Source organism: Danio aesculapii, chromosome 3 (genome assembly GCF_903798145.1).
Source record: "Danio aesculapii chromosome 3, fDanAes4.1, whole genome shotgun sequence".
In the NCBI taxonomy this organism is placed as follows: domain Eukaryota; kingdom Metazoa; phylum Chordata; class Actinopteri; order Cypriniformes; family Danionidae; genus Danio; species Danio aesculapii.
In genome coordinates, this window is record NC_079437.1 from 31,482,335 (window position 1) to 31,502,494 (window position 20,160).

Here is a 20,160-nt window from a genome sequence, read left to right on the forward strand (position 1 = left end):
ATATTCTTGGATTATTTTCATATTTCATGTCTTGTTATTGAGAAACGTGACAAAAAAGCTGCCTTATAACAACCTAACATGGCAGATATACAGTACGTGCGCACAGCTGGCTAAAGATCTGTAGTAAATTTGATGGCAAATTTAATGAAATTGCTGGAGAACTAAACTGGCAAGAGAACGTCTGCAGAGTGGAAAATGTTAGTGTAATGGCAAAAAGCCGAGAAGATAAAACTTATATGGAGTTGTGTATGTTTCAGGGAAATCACACTGGGCATGCAGACACTCATTTAGAAAACTCAAAGAAAACTCACTGTTATGAGAACAAATTCTCAATATGTGTACAAATACTCATTTGATGTAAATGTTTAATGTGTCTGGAAGCTTGAATAGAAGATTAAAAGTCATAAACACATGAATGCTGCTGTGGGAGGGAGAGATCAACTCTGTCTTTGTCTATTCACAACACCCACAGACAATTCATCTGCTTATACTAAAACAGAGAGTGTTAATATAAACGGCCAGTGGGTTGACTGGCCATTTGACCTCAAGATCATTATGTTAACTGCTGCTTTAAGACTCCCACACTCACCTCCCACAGGTGGGCTACTATGGGTGCATCGGCCCAAGAATGTTCTGCATTCAGCCCATTCTTTCCATTCTTATACACCACGACAGAAAATGACTTGTCAAACCACCTGAGAGAAAGAAAACATGAGTGAAGCAAAGCTGTGGACACACAAAACTTCTCAATACAAACAAGATATGCTGCTCTCCCACCTGTCGTAGCATTTTCCATGAAGAAGGGATTTGGCATATCGGTCCAAATTCTCAGACGGATTTTCCCCCTTCATGCCTTCCGCTTGGTCATCAAGCGTGACAAAAAATGCTGCTTTCTCAATGCAGTCTAGTGATTGCTTGTTGACTCCAGAGCTGAAGAACTGCTTTCTCACACGAGCCCAGGGTGTCCTGGATAGAGGATAAAGATGTTTAAGCATCTTAACCATTGGTGATAACATGCTCTTATAACAGATATACACTTCCTTTTAACTATCTTACTGAGATATTAAAGGATAGTTCATCTAAAAATGAAAGTTCTCATAATTAACTCACCCTTTACTTGTTACAAACCTTTATGAGTTATAAACAAAAAGCTATTGGTTAAGAACAAGATAAGATATTTAGAAAGATGTTGGAAACCTTCCAGATAGCAAAAGCTGTCTGGCTCACCTCTGGGACATATGTTCCGGGCCATCTGTCTGATAATGCCTTGCCTTCATCAGGGTGTCAACATACAAGTGCAAATGAAGTTCATTTAAAGAAGCCAATTAAGTCTCTGGTGTCCCTAGAGTGTGTATACAACACAAATAATTTTGTATAACTCTTTAAACCTGGACCTTTGGTTTTGATTCGGATTGTGCCATTTTGGTGGCCTTCGCTTTTAATAAAAATGAGGTTGTGCTTTTCTCATATAAGGGTGGAGCTATAAATGCCTATGCATTAGCATAATGGCAGATTTAAAACATGGCTAACTTTATCTCTTTGAAAAACTGAAAATATCAAAATAAGTGTCTCAGAAGAAGGGAGCCTATGGAGACTACAGAGTTCATTTGTACATCCTGAAACTCCACATTTATTATCCTCTGACATTGGGCCCTGTCATACACCTGGCGCAAAAAGGCACATGATGTGTTTGGCGTGATTTGTTGCTATTTTCAGACCAGCGCAACCTTAATTTTCACATTTTGAGCCACACTGTTTAAATAGTAAACCCATTTGCACCACTTTGTGGACTCATGGGTGTGCCGGTCTATAAAGGAGGTGTGTTAAGGCACATTGTTGGCGCATTGCTATTCTGAGAAATTGAAATAGACCATGCCATTGACCATGTAAAAGCAGGTCTAAAGCCCAGCGCAGAGTGCGTTAGTTATGCGCCTATGTGGGTTCAAATGCTTAATATACACACGATGTACAGCAATTCACAAATATCTTTACATATGAAAAAATAAAAGGATTAAAATGTTACAACAATTTTTTTACATAGATATAAAAACTACTGCATCCATGCCTTCATCTCTGTGGGCTTTTTCAGTTTATTCATGTCAATTAGCATTTTATTATAATATTATTATTACTGGCAGTATTATTTATTATATGCACATTTATATTTGTTTTAATTAAAAGCAAGTTTAGATTTGTCCATCTGTCTGGTTTGAAGATGTTTGCATCACCATATGGGGCATAAGAATAGGATGTGTGTTTGGATTTAACTCAGTTTTTTGACCACACTTCGTTATTATTGTTCATTTATTTGTTTGCTGGAAATTAGAACAATTTAGAAATAGTTTTGAACAATTCTTTGTGCTTAACAAACGAAATTCAATATTTAGGCTAATGGATGTCTTCAGTGGAGTGCGTACAACACCATTTCCTTATCTACGAAAGTAAAGGAGTAAAGTAAAGAGTAAAAGTAAAGTAAAGAGAAAGTAAAGAGGCCGAATTGAGGAGGCTCGTTCTTTATCCTCGCGCTGCACATGGTGTGTTTAATTGCTTTCTCGCAAGTGAAGCGTTCAGTTTTTCCCACTCACAGAGTCTGCCATGTAAATAGCAAATGTGCCATGGCAGGACGCAACTGACTCTTAAAGGGAATGTAAGATGAGACTCTGATTAATTTAATGCACGTTATGCTCAAAACACACCCTGTTAGACCATGCACCAGGGTGCAGAGCATATTTTTCAGTAAAAATTTTCCTTAAAATAGCAAAAGTGGATTCAGACAAGACCTTAATGCTTTTGTGCCATGCACTTTAGACTTTGCACCTAGATAATTAAAATAGAGCCCATTATCTTAAGCAGGTACAATGAAAACTCTAATAGCAGATGGCTGCTTCTCATTCAGGCTGTTTGTGCTAATGAGAGAGAGAGAAATCATCACTAATGGGCAGGGCTCTTCCCCTTTGATGACAAAGGGAAAATGTCAATCAAAGTTTTTTTTTTCTGGGTGAAGTATCCTTTTAATATAAGGTTTATTCTTGAGAATGTAATAAGGTTTTACTTGACTTTGAATAGGGAAGTGCATTTATTTTCTCATGCATTTCATCTATTGTTAATAAATTGTAATGTACTTTAAATTTTGAAAAACTTTCACTTAATGTGGAGTAATATAAACAGCACATTCATAGAAAGGGAACACTAACTCAATTTGAACCGAGATCTGCAGAAGCGCATTTCTCAACACACAACACATCAAACTTTGCAGCAGATGAGCTACAGCAGCAGAAGAACCACACCGGATGCTACTTATTTCTGCTAAGAACAGGAAACCTAAGCTACAGTTTGAACAGGCTCACTAAAATTGGAAGAGAGAAGATTGGACAAAAGTGATGAGATACTTCAGCCAACCTACAGTATTTGCAGAATGTGAAACTGCCATCACAGTTGTAGAATGACTCACATTTTATCTGGGTCAAGAATGAACCAGCAATTGCAGACAGTTTAAGCAGTTCCCATGACAACTAAACAACAAATACTGTATGTTTTCAAAAATATATATAAAAGAAATATCTACACAATAGATTCTAGCACTAAACACATGGGGTGGCTCTGCTTAATGTTTTTTTGTTATCTAAACTGATGCTGATGGAGGTGATGTGAATAGCTGTGGTTCAATAAACATCCCAGTACAGCATGTTAAAATGTGCACATACAGTAGCATTCAATTGTGAAGGTTATATACACGGTGTAAAACTGCTTTCATTTCAGGAATTCAAGCATTAACGTTAAAGTAATGGTGCAGGTGTGTGCAAAATCCTCACATTTCCTGTCTGACCTGATGCCCAATTGCTTGCCTAAGCTTTTGTCATTGCAGCATGTACAGACTTTTGAAAGTAATAGATGTTATAAAAAGTAGCAGCATTAGATGAGCCCTAAGTGGGTGCTTATTACATTTTTGTTCAACTGCCAAAGTAGCTTTCCCCTTGAGATTTAAGGCAAGGATGTATACTACCTGACAAAATCTTGTCATCGATCCCAGTTGTGAGAACAACAAATATTAACTTGACTTCAAGTTGATCATTTGGAAAACCATGACAAATACTGCAGAAGACCTACTGGAACCCGCATGGACACAAGACAGAAACAGTCAAGTTTTGGTGAAGGAAAAATCATGATTTGGGGTTACAGGTTTCAGTGTGGGGGCCTGCGAGAGATCTGCAGAGTGGATGAAAGCATCAACAGCCTGAGGTATCATCATTGTGCTGCCCAATACATTACAAACCACAGGAGAGGGCAAATTCTTCAGCAGGATAGTGCTCCTTATCATACTTCAGCCTTCCAGCCAAAGTTCCTGAGAGCAAAGGAGATCAAGGTGCTCCAGGATTGGCCAGCCCAGTCACCAGATATGTATATTATTGATATAAGATGGAGAAGGCATTGAAGATTAGTCCAAAGAATCTTGATGAACTCTGGGTGTCCTACAAGTAAGCTTTCTTCGGCATTCCAGATGACTTTATTCATAAGTTATTTGAGTCATTGCAGAGATGTATGGATGCAGTCCTCCAAGCTCATGAGAGTCATACACAACATTAATTCTTTTTCTACTGCACCATGACTTTATATTCTATACTGTACATTACTTCTGTTAAGTGACTTTTGTCTGAGCAAAGTCAGACCTTACTGTCCTAATTACTGATTAAAAATCAAGGCATGATCATATTTTATTCTGGCGTAATGATCAACTAGAAGCCAAGTTATTATTTGTTGTTTCTAAAACTTGTATAGATGACAAGACTTTTGTCAGGTAGTGTATGTCATGGTTTAACATGATTTTCCCATCAACAATTTTTGAAGTGTGTGTGTATGACAGACTTAAAAATTCCTTTCTTTATAGTTCTGTCTAATATTCTAAAGACATCTGAAAGCACAGCTTTGCATTGTTTTGCTTGTGTCATGAACATGAACAGACAAAGAGACATGCTTCAACAGCGGGTGACGGCACAGGTTAAGTACTGGTCTAGCTCATTTGTGAGCAGGGTGTGGTAATACCCTTTGATAGTTAAAAACTATTTAAAAGGATCAGCACCCTGTGAATGAGGCCAACGGCATTCCCTGCATGTAATGACTGCAAACAGTTCAGACAATTATTTGCTATATTTAACAAATAATATCTAAATACCCCTTTTCAATCCAACTAACTGCTGGCTGACACCCAACACTCCTGCACCCAGGTAAACCTAGACTAGTGTTACCATAATAAAAGAAGGTTTACGAACTAAAACGAAAGTGTGAATTCACTCAGGAACAGGCAATGTTCAACAAAGTACAAGCAAGCTCGCCATCGTAAGTCAAGGTTAAAAAGTACATGCACCAAGAAGTTGGACATCAAAACACTGTGTAATACTACAGTCAAAGAGCTCTACAAGACAGAACGCAAGAACTGAGGTGCTTGGCAATATAATAGAAGAACCCAGTTTGGATGACGCGCATGACATTATCAACAGCACAATAAAGAATGGCTGAAGATGTCATTTTAGAAAACATACAGCGCTCTGTGGATTACCTAAAATATCCTTGTCCTGTGAGATGAACTCTGAGATGTGGGTATAAAGAACAACAGCCTTTCAGGCAGATATTAAAACAATCATGTATTCAGGTAAAGACTAACATGCCTGTGAAATGCTGGGATAAGAAGCAAATGCGGCAGTTTGAAAGAGTGATTTGCACATTCTCTTTCAAAATGTTAAAATGCCAAAGTCAAAATTGATGATAGGTGCAGTAAGACCAGAAAAAAGGACAGCAACTTGCTCACCAAGCATACTAATGTACTTAATAGATAGGTATGAGTATGGCAGTGGTCAGGTAATTACAACTAAGATACTGAGGCAGATGAGTATGTTCTGGAGCAGCTCTGGCCAAATTGCATATAGATGAGTTGTAATTACCAAAGCTTGTGCTGGGAATTCCAGGACAGTGAATTCAAGAATTCCTTCAGAGCAAAATTAGAATAGCCATCTCTATTTTGGTTCATTCCACCATGGTGATCCTGACAAATGGGGGACTAAGCTCAAGGAATGTGAGTGAGTGATGTAATCACTGTTTATCCTTTACACATCGCGCCAAGCCATTTCATCATAATATCTTATTAGTGTCCGATTTCATAATCACAAGTTTTGGCATTTATATAAATACAAAATAAAATTTGTAATGGTGACATGGTGGCTCAGTGGTTAGCACCGTCACCTCACAGCAAGAAATTCGCTGGTTCGTGTCCCGGCTGAGCCAGTTGGCATTTCTGTGTGGACTTTGATTGTTCTCCCCGTGTTGGCGTGGGTTTGCTCCGGGTGCTCCGGTTTCCCTCCACAGTCCAAAGACATGCGCTATAGGTGAATTGAATAAACTAAATTGGCCGTAGTTTATGTGTGTGAATGAGTGTGTATGGATGCTTTCCAGTGATGGGTTGCAGCTGGAAGGGCATCCGCTGTGTAAAAACATATGCTGGATAAGTTGGCAGTTTGTTCCCCTGTGGCGATCCCTAATGAATAAAGATGAAGGAAAATAAATGAATGAAATTATTCATAGAGCGCATTAATGTGCATGTGCCTTTTTGGTGGTCCCAGGCCTAAGGTTTGACAAAAAGAAAAAAAAAAAAACAGTTGTTTGGGCACCAATTGGGACCAGATATTGATGCCTTTTTGGGTTAAAACTCGCAATAAAACTGTTTTTTCCTGTATTATTTAAGGGGGAAATATTGCATGATCTGAAGGGAACCAAACATTCATTCATTCATTTATTTATTTATTCATTCATTTTCCTTTGGCTTAGTCCCTTTATTCATCAGGAATAGTCCCTTTATTCACCACAGCGGAATGAGACAGCACACACACACACATTGTTGCTGAGTCTTGTTATACTGCTTTTGTGAACATTATGATGCGTTTTTCTTGCCGGTTTTTACCCTCGCCTTGTTTGTTTGTTTGTTTGTTTACGTTGTTTGCTGCATGCCTATTGACCATTCGTCAGTGTATTAACCACAACTCTGGATTGCCCGTACACATCCGTTTGCTCCTGTATTGACTGTTGCTTGCCTGACCATTATCTACATAATAAACCCTGCATTTGGATCCACACCCCTTTGTCCAGCATCCCATTCATATTACATATATAATATATATTTTAAAAATCTAAATGTTATATAGAGCGTGGTTATAATATTTTATTATTGATGACTTTTGGATTAGTTGTATAAAAAAAATTGCATTGTGGATATTTTGTGCTGTATTTTGTGCAAGGTGTAATATCTGTCCAATGAATTATTAAAGAGCCCATATTATACATGAAATAGGGTCATTTTTAGGTTGTAAGGGTCTCCAACAACAGTCTAATATGCATGCAAGGTCAAAAAACACTTTGATGGTCTTATAATCTGCATTTATTTTTACCTAATTATCCCAGCGACTCCCATATGAATCGTTCAGCGATTCATTTGTTCCCAAACCCCTCCTCAGCGCGAAGCTATTCTGCGCTGATTGGACCGATGACAGCCTGCTGCGATTGGTCGACACGGACAAGGCTTCAGCGCGAGAGTGAAATGCCCAGCTGCTAATCTACAATATAAAAGTAGTCACAGTGCATACACGCTTCATAGTGGATTTTGGTTGCCAGTGGGTGAATGTAAACCCAGACGATGGACTAGAAAATACTGACGACTAACTATTTTATTGAGCAAAAAGTCCAAGAACTGGCGAGGAGGTCACAGTCTTCTTGCTCTTTTCACACACACACGCACGCACGCACACACACACACACACACACACACACACACACACACACACACACACACACACACACACACACACACACACAGGGCCTGCGCGTCCATAGAGGACCGGCTGAATAGAGAGGGCGCGGCGCTCAGTTATATCCGCGAATACCCGTGCGTTACACACACGAGGAGACACACACACACACACACACACACACACAGAGGGCCGGCGCGTCCATAGAGGAGCGGCTGAATAGAGAGGGCGCGGCGCGGCGCTCAGTTATATCTGCGAATACCCGTGCGTTACACACACGAGGAGACACAGACACACACACACACAGGGCTGGCGCGTCCATAGAGGAACGGCGCTCAGTTATATCCGCGAATACCCGTGCGTTACACACACGAGGAGACAATAATATTGAGCTGAAATATTTTAAAACTTGTCCGTTGCATGTGTGTAAACAGCTGACGATCCGTAATCAAAGCGGCACGCGTCGCGTTTTCAACGTGGCTTTACACGCGATATGAGAATATAAAGAGTTAACCTGACACAGTACACGCAGTTACAAGTAACAAGACACAACTAAATACATCATTTGCAAGCTAGAGTAAACAAGGCAATAATTTTAATCGCACGTACTTACACTTGTGAAATGGGGGTAGAAACTGATCCATGATGCACTGATCCATGTTCTGACAGTCTATACTGATCCTTCCTTTAACAAACTGAAGAAGTCTTCTTTGAAAGCATATAGTTTTCAGAAGCACTCAGAACTGCTCAAGGCTGGGCTATATTGCTGATGTTTCATCTTTGATTAGACTGTCCATAATATCCATCTGCACAGCGTGACTTCATTCGACCAGTGTCTGTGTGTGTCTCTGTGTGTGTGTGAGACTTTTTTTTCTGTTAGTGGGCGGGGCCGCAGGTTTCAAATCTCCCGGGTTTGCGCGCGCAACTACTTGTGTTTCGTAGCTGCGTCATCGCGAAACACCTAATGACTCGTTATCAAGATGACTCGTTTGAAGCACTATGAGTCGACTCTTTTATAGATGAATCAATAGTTTTAAACACTGTACACTTACAGATTTAAGCCTTAGCTGGATATTTCACTTCACTTAGAGCTATGTTACACACTACATGGAAGGGCATTTTCAAAAACCCATAATATGGGCTCTTTAACATTCCTTTCCTGTAATCATCAAGGATTAGATGGAAACTATTATGAAATACTGGAAGAAAAAACTGGTGGAAGTGCATATTGCAAATATCTCTGCAGTTAATGGATAACTAAAGTATTCATTGTTGTAAACAGTTTCAGTTAATAAGTAGTTTATTACTTTAATTATACAGACAGGAAGACACGTTTCATTAGTAGAATTCATTTTATCTAGTGCATTGCAGTGCAGCCATTATATTATAGGTCAGTTTCTCTCATCCGCATTCCTGGAGGACCACCAACACTGCATGTTTTGGATGTGTCTTTTGTCTGTCACACCTATTTCAGCTCTTTCAGTCTCTGATAATGAGCTGATGATCTGAATCAGGTGTGTTTTTGTTACTTATCCTTGAGTCATATTATATTATATTATATTATATTATATTATATTATATTATATTATATTATATTATATTATATTATATTATATTATATTATATTATATTATATTATATTATATTATATTATATTATATTTTGGGCGATGCAGTGGCGCAGTAGGTAGTGCTGTTGCCTCACAGCAAGAAGGTCGCTGGTTCAAGCCTCGGCTGGGTCAGTTGGCGATTCTGTGTGGAGTTTGCATGTTCTCCACGTGTTCGCATGGGTTTCCTCCGGGTGCTCCGGTTTGCCCCACAAGTCCAAAGACATGCGCTACAGGTGAATTGGTTGGGCTAAAATTGTCCGTAGTGTATGAGTGTGAATGAGTGTGTATGGATGTTTTCCAGAGATGGGTTGCAGCTGAAAGGGTATTCGCTGCGTAAAACATATGCTGGATAAGTTGGGGGTTCATTCCGCTGCGGCGACTCCAGATTAATAAAGGAACCAAGCCGAAAAGAAAATGAATGAATGATATATTATATTATATTATATTATATTATATTATATTATATTATATTATATTATATTATATTATATTATATTATATTATATTATACTCTTTATAAAGGGTATTATAAAAGGGTATATATTATACCTTTTTTTGGAGGATAACTCATAAAATTTCATGAGTCTTTACCTCTAAAATGAGAAAATCAAAGACAACTATTTGAAAGTAACAGAATACTACAACCATCAATGCACAGAGGATGCTGTCTAAAAGTTCTTCTGGAATGAACAGACCTATCTAGAAAATATAATACACAGTAAGGTATTTTGCTGACATAAATCTACACAATACCCCCGATGGGAAAAACACAAGTGTCTAACCGGCTTCCTGCTGTTAGCGCTCCTAGTTTCTCCTCTCCTGGTGAAGGAAGTGAGGGGTCATCCAAAATCCTTTGAATCTGAAATTGGATTTCCCTAGGTGAGAGCAATCGTCCAGCTCGGTAGACCCATAATCTGAAGTAACGGCCTCTGTGATAAACAGCAACAAACTCGCTGTCCTGCCAGTGCTGCAGCACATCTGAGAGACAAAGAGACTACATCAAAGCCATTTTCTTCATGCGTACTTATGTCTGTATGAATGTGCGTTTACCAGTCTCCTCTCCAGGCGTTCGAGTGGTGTTGAACATACGCTCACACTGAGCTGCACACAGCGGTATGACCGTACCAGGAATACGACTCTATAAAAATAATTATGTCATAATGTCGATTATTACAGAAAAACTGATTCAGATTTTGCCCTATACTGCTCTCTCATTAAATCACCAATTTTGTCACAGCACACTGTTCATCACAGACCTCTGCATTAAATGAACATCCAAAAATAAAAATGTCCTCAGTATTTTCTCAATGTCAATAGTTTCAAACGGAGTTCAAGTGTTATGAGTTTCTTTCTTCTATTGAACACAAAAGAGGATATTTTGAAGAAAGCTAGAAATCTGTACCATAGACAGTCATAATACCATGTACGTTACTGGCTTCCAGTGTCTTCATAAATAAATATTATTTTGTGTTTAACAGAAGAAACAAACAAGGGAGTGTAAATGATGACAGATTTTTCTTTTTAGGGTGAACGATCTACTTAAACCCCATTGTGACAACAGCACAATCCTCACAGCTGTCTAAATAAATGCACCTATTCATGGCAACAATACAACATCCCATGCTAGACTGACAGAATGATCAAGAATGATTAAAAGGAGCAACAGATGGAAATCTAGCTTTTTGACACATTAGTTGTGACATGTTGGTAGCTGCGAAAATATTCAGAGTAGTTTATCAATTAAAGGGATAGTTCACCTACTAATTTTTACTGACCCTCAGGTGTAATTTAATGTAATGCAATGTGTATTTACAGTTGAAACCAGATGTTTACATACACTCTAAAAAAAGGAACCTAACAATTTTTAAAAAATGTCTAATGGTAAATCATACTAAACGTTTACTATTTTAGGTTCGTTAGGATCACCTAAATGATTTACATTTGCTAAATGCCAGAATAATGAGAGAGAAAAAAAATGGATAATTTTTTTATTAATTTCTAAACAGTCAAAAGTTTACATACATTTCCTTGGTATTTTTGTAGCTTTGCTTTTAAACTTTATAACTTTGGTCAAATGTTTTGGGTATCCTTCCACAAGCTTCTTAAAATAGTTTGAAGGAATTTGGCCCATTCCTCCAGACAGAATTGGTGTAACTGAGTCAGATTTGTAGGCTGTCTTTTCTACAGGATTGAGATCAGGGCTTTGTGATGGCCACTTCAAAACATTCGCTCTGTTGTCCTTAAAGCACATTTTGGCAGTATGCTTAGGGTCATTGCCTGTTTGGAATACCCATTTGTGGCCAAGTTTTAATTTCCTGGCTGATGTCTTGAGATGTTGCTTCAGTATTTCTACATAATTTTCTTTCTTCATGATGCCATCTATGCTGTGAAGTGGACTAGTCCCTCCTGCAGCAAAATAGCCCCACAACATGATGCTGCCACTCCTATACTTCACAGTTGGGATGGTGTTTCTAGGTTTGTAAGCTTTCCCCTTTGCCCTCCAAATATAACACTGGTCATTATGGCCAAACAGTTCAATCTTAGTTACATCAGACCACAGGACATGTCTCCAAAAATTATTCTTTTACCCAGTGTTAGTTAGCAAATTGTAATCTGGCTTTTTTTGTTGATTCTAGCTTGTTGATTTTCCCATGTTGTCACAAAAGGAAGCAGTGTGTTTGAGGTTTTCCTTAAATGCTATACTACAGTTGTGCCTCCAATTAACACAAATGTTGTCAATTAGCCAATCAGAAACTTCCAAAACCTTGACACCATCATTTGAGCTTTTTTAGAGGCATAATAATCTTATTGTATATAAACTTGACTTTCATGATAAGTTATATCAATTTCTCAAAAAATATCTCTCTCATTATTGTGCTATTAAGCATAACAGAAACAAATTTGATATTCCCAACTTACCTAAAAGAGAAAAAGTTTAGTCACGTTAACATCTGACTTTTTTTTTTAAATGGTTATGTGCCTTTTTATACAGTGTATGTAAACTTCTGATTTCAACTGTATATAGCACATTTATCGTGTATGGCTATACACCCAAAGCGCTTCATAATCATGAGAGGAGTCTCTCTACACTACCACCAGTGTGCAGCATACACTTGGATGATGTGACGGTAGCCAGAGGACAATGGCGCCAGTGCGCTCACCACACACCAGCTATTGGTGGAGTGGAGAGACAGTAATAGAGCCAATTCAGTGGATGGGGATGATTGGGAGGCCATGATGGTTAAGAACCGAGAGGGAGTTTAGCCAGGACACCAGGGTTACACCCCTACTTTTTACCAAAGTACCATAGGATTTTTAATGACCACAGAACCTCAGTTTAACGTCTCTTCCGAAAGATGAGTGAAGTGGTTCAAAACCTTCTTTGCTTTGTTGAAAACAAAATGAGATATTTTGAAAAATGTTGACATCCATAGTAGGAAAAAAAACATGGAAGTGAACACTTACAGGTTTAAAACATTTTTCAAAATATCTTAATTTTGTGTTCAACAAAAAAAATAAATCATAAAGCTTTCTGACAAGTGAACGGTGAGTTAATGATAACAGAATATTCCGTTTTTGGGTGAACTATCCCTTAAATAAGAGGTTATAAAGCCATCATGTACTGTATTTTCAGAAAAAAAAGTCACACCTGATTGTAAGTCACACCAGATCAAAACTGCTACAATGTCGCATTCAGGAATAAAATTCATTGGTGTATAATTCACATTTTAAAAATTAATTCAAAAATAATGTAAAAGAAACTAAAGGAACACTAAACAATGGAAACTCGTACAAACACTCTAAATATGTACAGTTGAAGTCAGAATTATTAGCCCCCTGAATTATTAGCCCCCCTGTTTATTTTTTCCCCCAATTTCTGTTTAACGAAGAGAAGATTTTTTTCAACACATTTCTAAACATGATAGTTTAATAACTCATTTCTAATAACTGATTTATTTTATCTTTGCCATGATGACAGTAAATAATATTTGACTAGATATTTGACTAGACAAGACACTTCTATACAGCCTAAAGTGACATTTAAAGGCTTAACTAGGTTAATAAGGTAAACTAGGCAGGTTAGGGTAATTAGGCAAGTTAATGTATAGCGATGGTTTGTTCTGTAGACTATCGAAAAAAATAAATATAGCTTAAAGGGGCTAATAGTTTTGTCCTTAAAATATATTTGAAAAAAAAAACTGCTTTTATTCTAGCCAAAATAAAACACATAAGACTTTCTCCAGAAGAAAAAATATTATCAGACACACTGTGAAAATTTCCTTGCTCTGTTGAACATAATTTGGGAAATATTTAAAAAAGAAAAATTCTATTCAAATTAAAGGGGCGCTGATAATTCTCACTTCTACTGTAAATCAGCCCTCAACTAATGCTTTTAATTTAACTGTATTCATATTACAAAGAAGGATTTAAACATTTAAATATATTTATTTTACACAAAAAATATTTATTTTGTATGCCTGGCAGAGACAAACTGATATATGTCATGGAAATCCCAGGGAATGACTGAGGTCTGAATAATATAGAGCAGTTTCACTTTCAGAAAGTTAAAGTGGTGTCGGGTGGGGTTTGGTTTAAATGCTGCTGAGAGCTTTGAGTAACATACAGGATTTAGCTCCTCTCGGTTGACCTTTCGGCGATACAGGAACAGGGCAGTGATCGTATTCCCAGCTCGAGCTGCCTGATTAGGAGTTGGAGTCACATACAGGAAGTCCTATACAAAAACATGCACACAATTTACTAAAGAAGAAAATCTGAAAGCATTAAAACTTTCCACACAAAATTAGAGTGAGATTTTCCCGTCCTTGTTTAATAGGATGAGAATATGAAGGATCACTTGAATCTAAGTGATATCTTGAAATGAACGTTTTTTCAAGTTTTGATAGACGCTGACTGTGATCAAGGTAAAAGTGCATGTTGAGGAGCAAACGCACCGCATAATTGTTTTTTATATATATATATATATATATATATATATATATATATATATATATATATATATATATATATATATATATATATATATATATATATATATATATATATATATATATATATATATATAGACACACACACATATATATACACATATACATATACACACACACACACATATACATATACATATATATGTGTGTGTATATGTGTGTATATATATATATATATATATATATATATATATATATAGATAGATAGATAGATAGATAGATAGATAGATAGATAGATAGATAGATAGATAGATAGATAGATAGATAGATAGATAGATAGATAGATAGATAGATAGATAGATAGATAGACAGATAGACAGATAGACAGATAGACAGATAGACAGATAGACAGACAGACAGACAGACAGATATATATATAAATATACACATATATATATACACACATATATACATATATACGCAAGCTTCATTATTTTGGATCTGATGGGAAACATTATGCTCATCATCAAACTAAGAGACTCAACCCAATGTGTGTAGATGCCAGGGGAGGAAAACTAGTGGTTTGGTGTTGTTTTCTCCAGCACAAGTAAGTGTACTTTCAGTGCTGGGTTGCGGCTGGAAGGGCATAAAAAACAATTGCCAGTTATGAATCAGGAACTAAGTGAAAGTGAGTGAGTGAGCAGTTCCTTCCCTTCCCAGCCATCAATTTACATGCAGGACAAACCCATCAAAATGTGTAAAGCAGGTGAAAACAACAAACTTATGGCTAAGAAACCCACTATAGATTGTAGAAGTGATTGAAGAAAAATCACATTAGACGAGTGATGTCCTGTGGCAGCAGATGTGCTGAAGTCATTCAAGGCAAGGACCTCTGATCTTCTCATTTAAAAGTCTTCAGAAAAGCTTTGTGCTACAACAACTGCTGTTCCTTAATTTTGATCACTGTCTTCCACAAAATTAGAAGTAATTATTGTTTTATTTTATATGTCGTTATATAGGTTTAATTTGAAATTTGGTTCAAGCTAAATAAAAGCAAGACAAAGCAAGATAAGGTGACCTAGATGTATTATAGAAAAGCAATATTATTCAATGTATGTCTAAAACTAAAAGTCACACCAAAACTAAAACTGACAATGCAATTTTTTACAGAATGTTGCACGGTTTACAATATAAAACTTTTTTTTTTTACAATGGAATTTTCCGGTTTGGTTTTATGATTCATCAGTCTACATTAAATGCCCTGTAATTTTCATTATCTCTTCTCACTTCTCAAAATGCTGTCTTTTCACAGTGGAGATTTTAAAGGGGTGGTCCGTAGTGTATTTTTAAGGCTTGGTTGTGTTTATATGATGCAAAGCAATGTGTGCTCATGTTTCACTTGTGAAAAATCATGTTATTTTTTCATATATCTTACTTTGATTAAATACAGCTCCTCAGCTAACATGATGTTTTAATTTAGTTTGCAATGCTAAGTTTCTCAACATCCTATCAGTTCCAGATGGATGAAATTAAATCCCACCCAACCTTATCTCTATTTCACAGATATGTCACAATCAGTGGTGTAAAGAGTACTGAAAAATCATACTCAAGTACAAGTACCATTACTTGCCTAAAAATGTAGTGCAAGTAGAGTACTGTGTATCTTTTGTAAATATTACTCAAAGTATGAGTAAAAAGTAGACCTTTGAAAAGTAGGGAGTATAACACTGTGAATGCTGATACATTTACATGTTATTTGTGGATGTGTGTAAACGTGACATTTTGTAACGCATTTAGTTATTGCCCAGCAGGCACACAGTGTCATAAGACATTAATATTAGCTTAGATTTAGGTTGTCACGTCAGGTGACCATAATTCAAGTTTAGCCAGCATCTAAGGACAACGTTATTTTGATGTCCAATAATGATGTCAAATGACGTTCATATGGTATGGCAACCAAAAGGATGTCTGATAGACATCATCCTGGTAACGTCCACAGAACGTCAAGCTGTAAGACATTGATATTTGGTTGATTTTAGGTTGAACGTTGGACATTGACGTCGACCTGATATTGGGTTCTGACGTCAAACCGATTTTTATTTACAAACAAAATGCAACGTCCCCACGACGTTGGGGTATAATGTCAATTTGATGTCATGTTGATGTCTTGTGCCTGCTGGGTGTTTAAGGGTATTTCGGTCATCATACAGTAAACATCCGTCATCTTCTCATCAGTGACATGTATTTAAACAGTCTCTGGGTCAAGATTTTGGACAAGGTCTTGGACACTTTTAATGCTTCCAAACAGTTTGGTGTAGTTATAAATCACCATGTCTTCAGGTAGTTCATTATGAATGGATTTACCTTCTATGTGCGATTTGATTAGACAGGAATCACAGGACAGATTTTTCTAATCCCCATAGACAAGAAAAAACTAAGTAGTGACTGCAGGTTGAAGGAAAGTAGTGGAGTAAAAGTACCGGTACAACACTAATAATATACTCAAGGGAAAGTAAACGTACACATTTTTAAACTACTTAGTAAATTACAGTAATTTGAGTATTTGTAATTTGGTACTCTACACCACTGATCACAATAAGAAAAAAGAAGAGTTTCATACTGATCCAACAAAAATGTGATAAGTGAAAATGAGAGATCTTAAAGGTTCACTTACCATGCCATAGTAGTTACTATTGACCATGATTGGACTCCGGCTCCGGAGGTAAACATACTCCTCCCACCAGTCACTAACCTGGAGGAAACAAAGGTACAATTAACCTTTTCAGTTTTAGAAATGACACACTGTATTATTCTAATCGAATGTTTAAAAATAACTAAATACATTCTACATTCTATATTCTTTCTATGTTAACCCTTCACACACAACTTTTACATCGTCAAATAGTTGGTTATATAAGTGTCAGAACGTTGCTTTATTATATACATTTGAAGTCAGAATTATTAGCTCCCCTTTGGATTTTTTAAATATTTCCCAAATGATGTCTAACAGAGCAAGGAAATTTCCACAGTATGTCTGATAATGTTTTTTCTTCTGGAGAATGTCTTATGTGTTTTATTTTGGCTAGAATAAAAGCAGTTTTTCATTTTTTTTAACACCATTTTAAAGTTATTTGCCCCTTTAAGCTATATATTTTTTCCGATAAACTGATATATTTTTTCTGCAGAACAAACCATCGTTATACATTGACTTGCCTAATTACCCTAACCAGCCTAGTTAATCTAATTAACCTAGTTCAGCCTTTAAATGTCACTTTAAGCTGTATAGAAGTGTCTTGTCTAGTCAAATATTATTTACTGTCATCATGGCAAAGATAAAATAAATCAGTTATTAGAAATGAGTTATTAAAACTATCATGATTAGAAATGTGCTGAAAAAATCTGCTCTCCGTTAAACAGAAATTGGGGAAAAAAATAAACAGGGGGGCTAATAATTCAGGGGGTTAATAATTCTGACTTCAACTGTACATATTAAAAGTTGCATGTAAATGGTTAGCTGAAATGGTTTCTGCCCTCAGGCTGGAAAGATTACTTTCTCTAGATTTGGCAAAAAGAAGATGTATGACAAAATATAGTGCCCCTTCCTTAGATGTCTAATAATGTCTCTGTAATCATTATTTTTTTGTAATTTATTTTCTCTTCTTTCTTTTACATGTCATTCAATTTTGTTTCTTATTCCATTAGTCTGTCTAAGATTTTTTTAATGGTGCTATATTTTTTGCTAGTGTTTTGGTGCATGTTCTAGTTGGTATCGGGTAATAACACTGAGATAATTTTGTTAACATGTATACATGATGTACCCGTTTGGGTGCTATGTTTTCATAAAACCTTCTATAAATAAAAAAATAAAAAAGTTGTATGCTTCATGATTGTTATTAAAGGGTTGTAATTTATCAATTTTTATGCTGAATTAAAATGCCTCAAACCAAATTGAATTGCTCTCAAGAGCAGTTTGAAGCATCTATCATTCGATACTAATGCATTTTTAATTCACTTAAACTATTATACTAAGGGGTTTTAAACAGCTACAGTACTTTATGTGACTATAGTACATCCTCATGTTATGATAACTATGACAGCTATGGTAATGACCAGACAATAACTGATTTCATCACATACATAGTTTGTAGCCCACAGTGCTTTGAGTCTGAGGTATCTCTGCAGGCGGTTACCAAGACTTTTCTCAAAGTCTGATGTCAGTCTCCTCATTCGCTGGAAACCGTCCGAATCGAGCAGTGGCTTGACTGATTCTAGATACTAAAACAGAGAGAACAGCTGAGAAGCATTCACTGGCGCCAAATAAACCATGCAGGCAGGGTCTTTAGCAAGATGACAATTCCCAGAAAACAAGCACTCATGCACATTATAAGCACACAACTTAATACATATTTTATTGCTCACTCTTTCCAGTGTGTCTTTAATGGGAGGTACTGGCAGGTGCGGTAATGACGTCTGATAGCTGTACAGCAATGGCTTTCTAGAAGACAACAACTTCACGAGGGTCTGACAGTAAAGAAAAAGGAGGTCAAGAACACAAATATATACAAGGTTTAACAAAGCAAATCTGATCCGGTTGGTCGTGAGAATGTTTTTACCTAAATAACTCTAATGGAACTGTCTCTATTGGGTTGGCCTTTTCAGTTTATTCCAGATGCACTGTTGTTTTTAATGCCATAAACAGACTTCAGAATTTGTATTAGGATGTGTTGAATAGTCTTGTTGAGTATTGTTATTGTTTGACTTCGTCACCATGGTTATATTCTCTAGCTGGCTAACAGAGCCTGGGAATCTCTACGTCACAGCAAGTTGACCATGATTGTGGTCTCACCGGCCACTTTATTAGGTACACCTTACTAGAACCAGACTGGACCCCCTTTTGCCTTCAGAACTGCCTTAATCCTTCGTGGCATAGATTCAACAAGGTACTGGAAAATTCCTCAGAGATTTTGATCCATATTGACATGACAGCATCAAGCAGTTGCTGCAGATTTGTTGGCTGCACATCCATGATGCGAATCTCCCCGTTCCACCACATCCCAAAGGTGCTCTACTGGATTGAGTCTGGTGACTGTGAAGGCCATTTCAATACAGTGAACCCATTGTCATGTTCAAGAAACCAGTCTGAGATGGAAGTAGCCATCAGAAGATGGTACACTGTGTGTCATAAGGGGATGGACATGGTCAGCAACAATACTCGGGTAGGCTGTGGCATTGATATGATGCCAAAGTGTGCCAAGAAAATATTCCTCACTCCATTATACCACCACCAGCCTGAACCATTGAAACAAGGCAGGATGGACCCATGCTTTTATGTTGTTGGCACCAAATTCTGACCCTGGTGAGCCTGTGCGAATTGTAGCCTCAGTTTCCTGTTATTAGCTTACAGAAGTGGCACCCTGTGTGGCCTTCTGCTGCTGTAGCCCATCCGCCTCAAGGATGGACGTGTTGATGCTCAGAGATGCTCTTCTGCATACCTTGGTTGTAACGAGTGGTTATTTGAGTTACTGTTACTTTTCTATCAGATTGTACCAGTCTGGCCATTCTCCTCTGACCTCTGGCATCAACAATGCATTTGCGCCCACAGAACTGCCGCTCACTGGATATTTTCTTTTTTCGGACCATTCTCTGTAGACCCTAGAAATGGTTATCCGTGAAAATCCCAGTAAATCAGCAGTTTCTGAAATTCTCAGACCAGCCCATTTGGCACTAATAAGCCACCTTCAAAGTCACTAAAATCACCTTTCTTCCCCATTCTGATGCTTGGTTTGAACTGCAGCAGTTCATCTTGACCATGTCT

General features: G+C 37.1%; 1 protein-coding gene across 2 annotated transcripts in view; it reads right to left on the bottom strand.

The window, feature by feature from the left end:
- cpt1a2b (carnitine palmitoyltransferase 1A2b) overlaps positions 1-20,160 on the bottom strand; it is a 63,290-nt gene that overhangs the window by 27,625 nt on the left and 15,505 nt on the right. For both annotated transcript variants that reach the window (XM_056453690.1, XM_056453691.1), the window contains 8 exons: positions 18,765-18,866; positions 18,483-18,620; positions 17,020-17,097; positions 14,024-14,131; positions 10,450-10,537; positions 10,182-10,377; positions 778-966; positions 590-695 (listed from right to left, as the gene is read on the bottom strand). In XM_056453690.1, the coding sequence (XP_056309665.1) occupies positions 590-695; positions 778-966; positions 10,182-10,377; positions 10,450-10,537; positions 14,024-14,131; positions 17,020-17,097; positions 18,483-18,620; positions 18,765-18,866 (1,005 nt within the window). The remainder of the gene's footprint in view (positions 1-589; positions 696-777; positions 967-10,181; positions 10,378-10,449; positions 10,538-14,023; positions 14,132-17,019; positions 17,098-18,482; positions 18,621-18,764; positions 18,867-20,160) is intronic.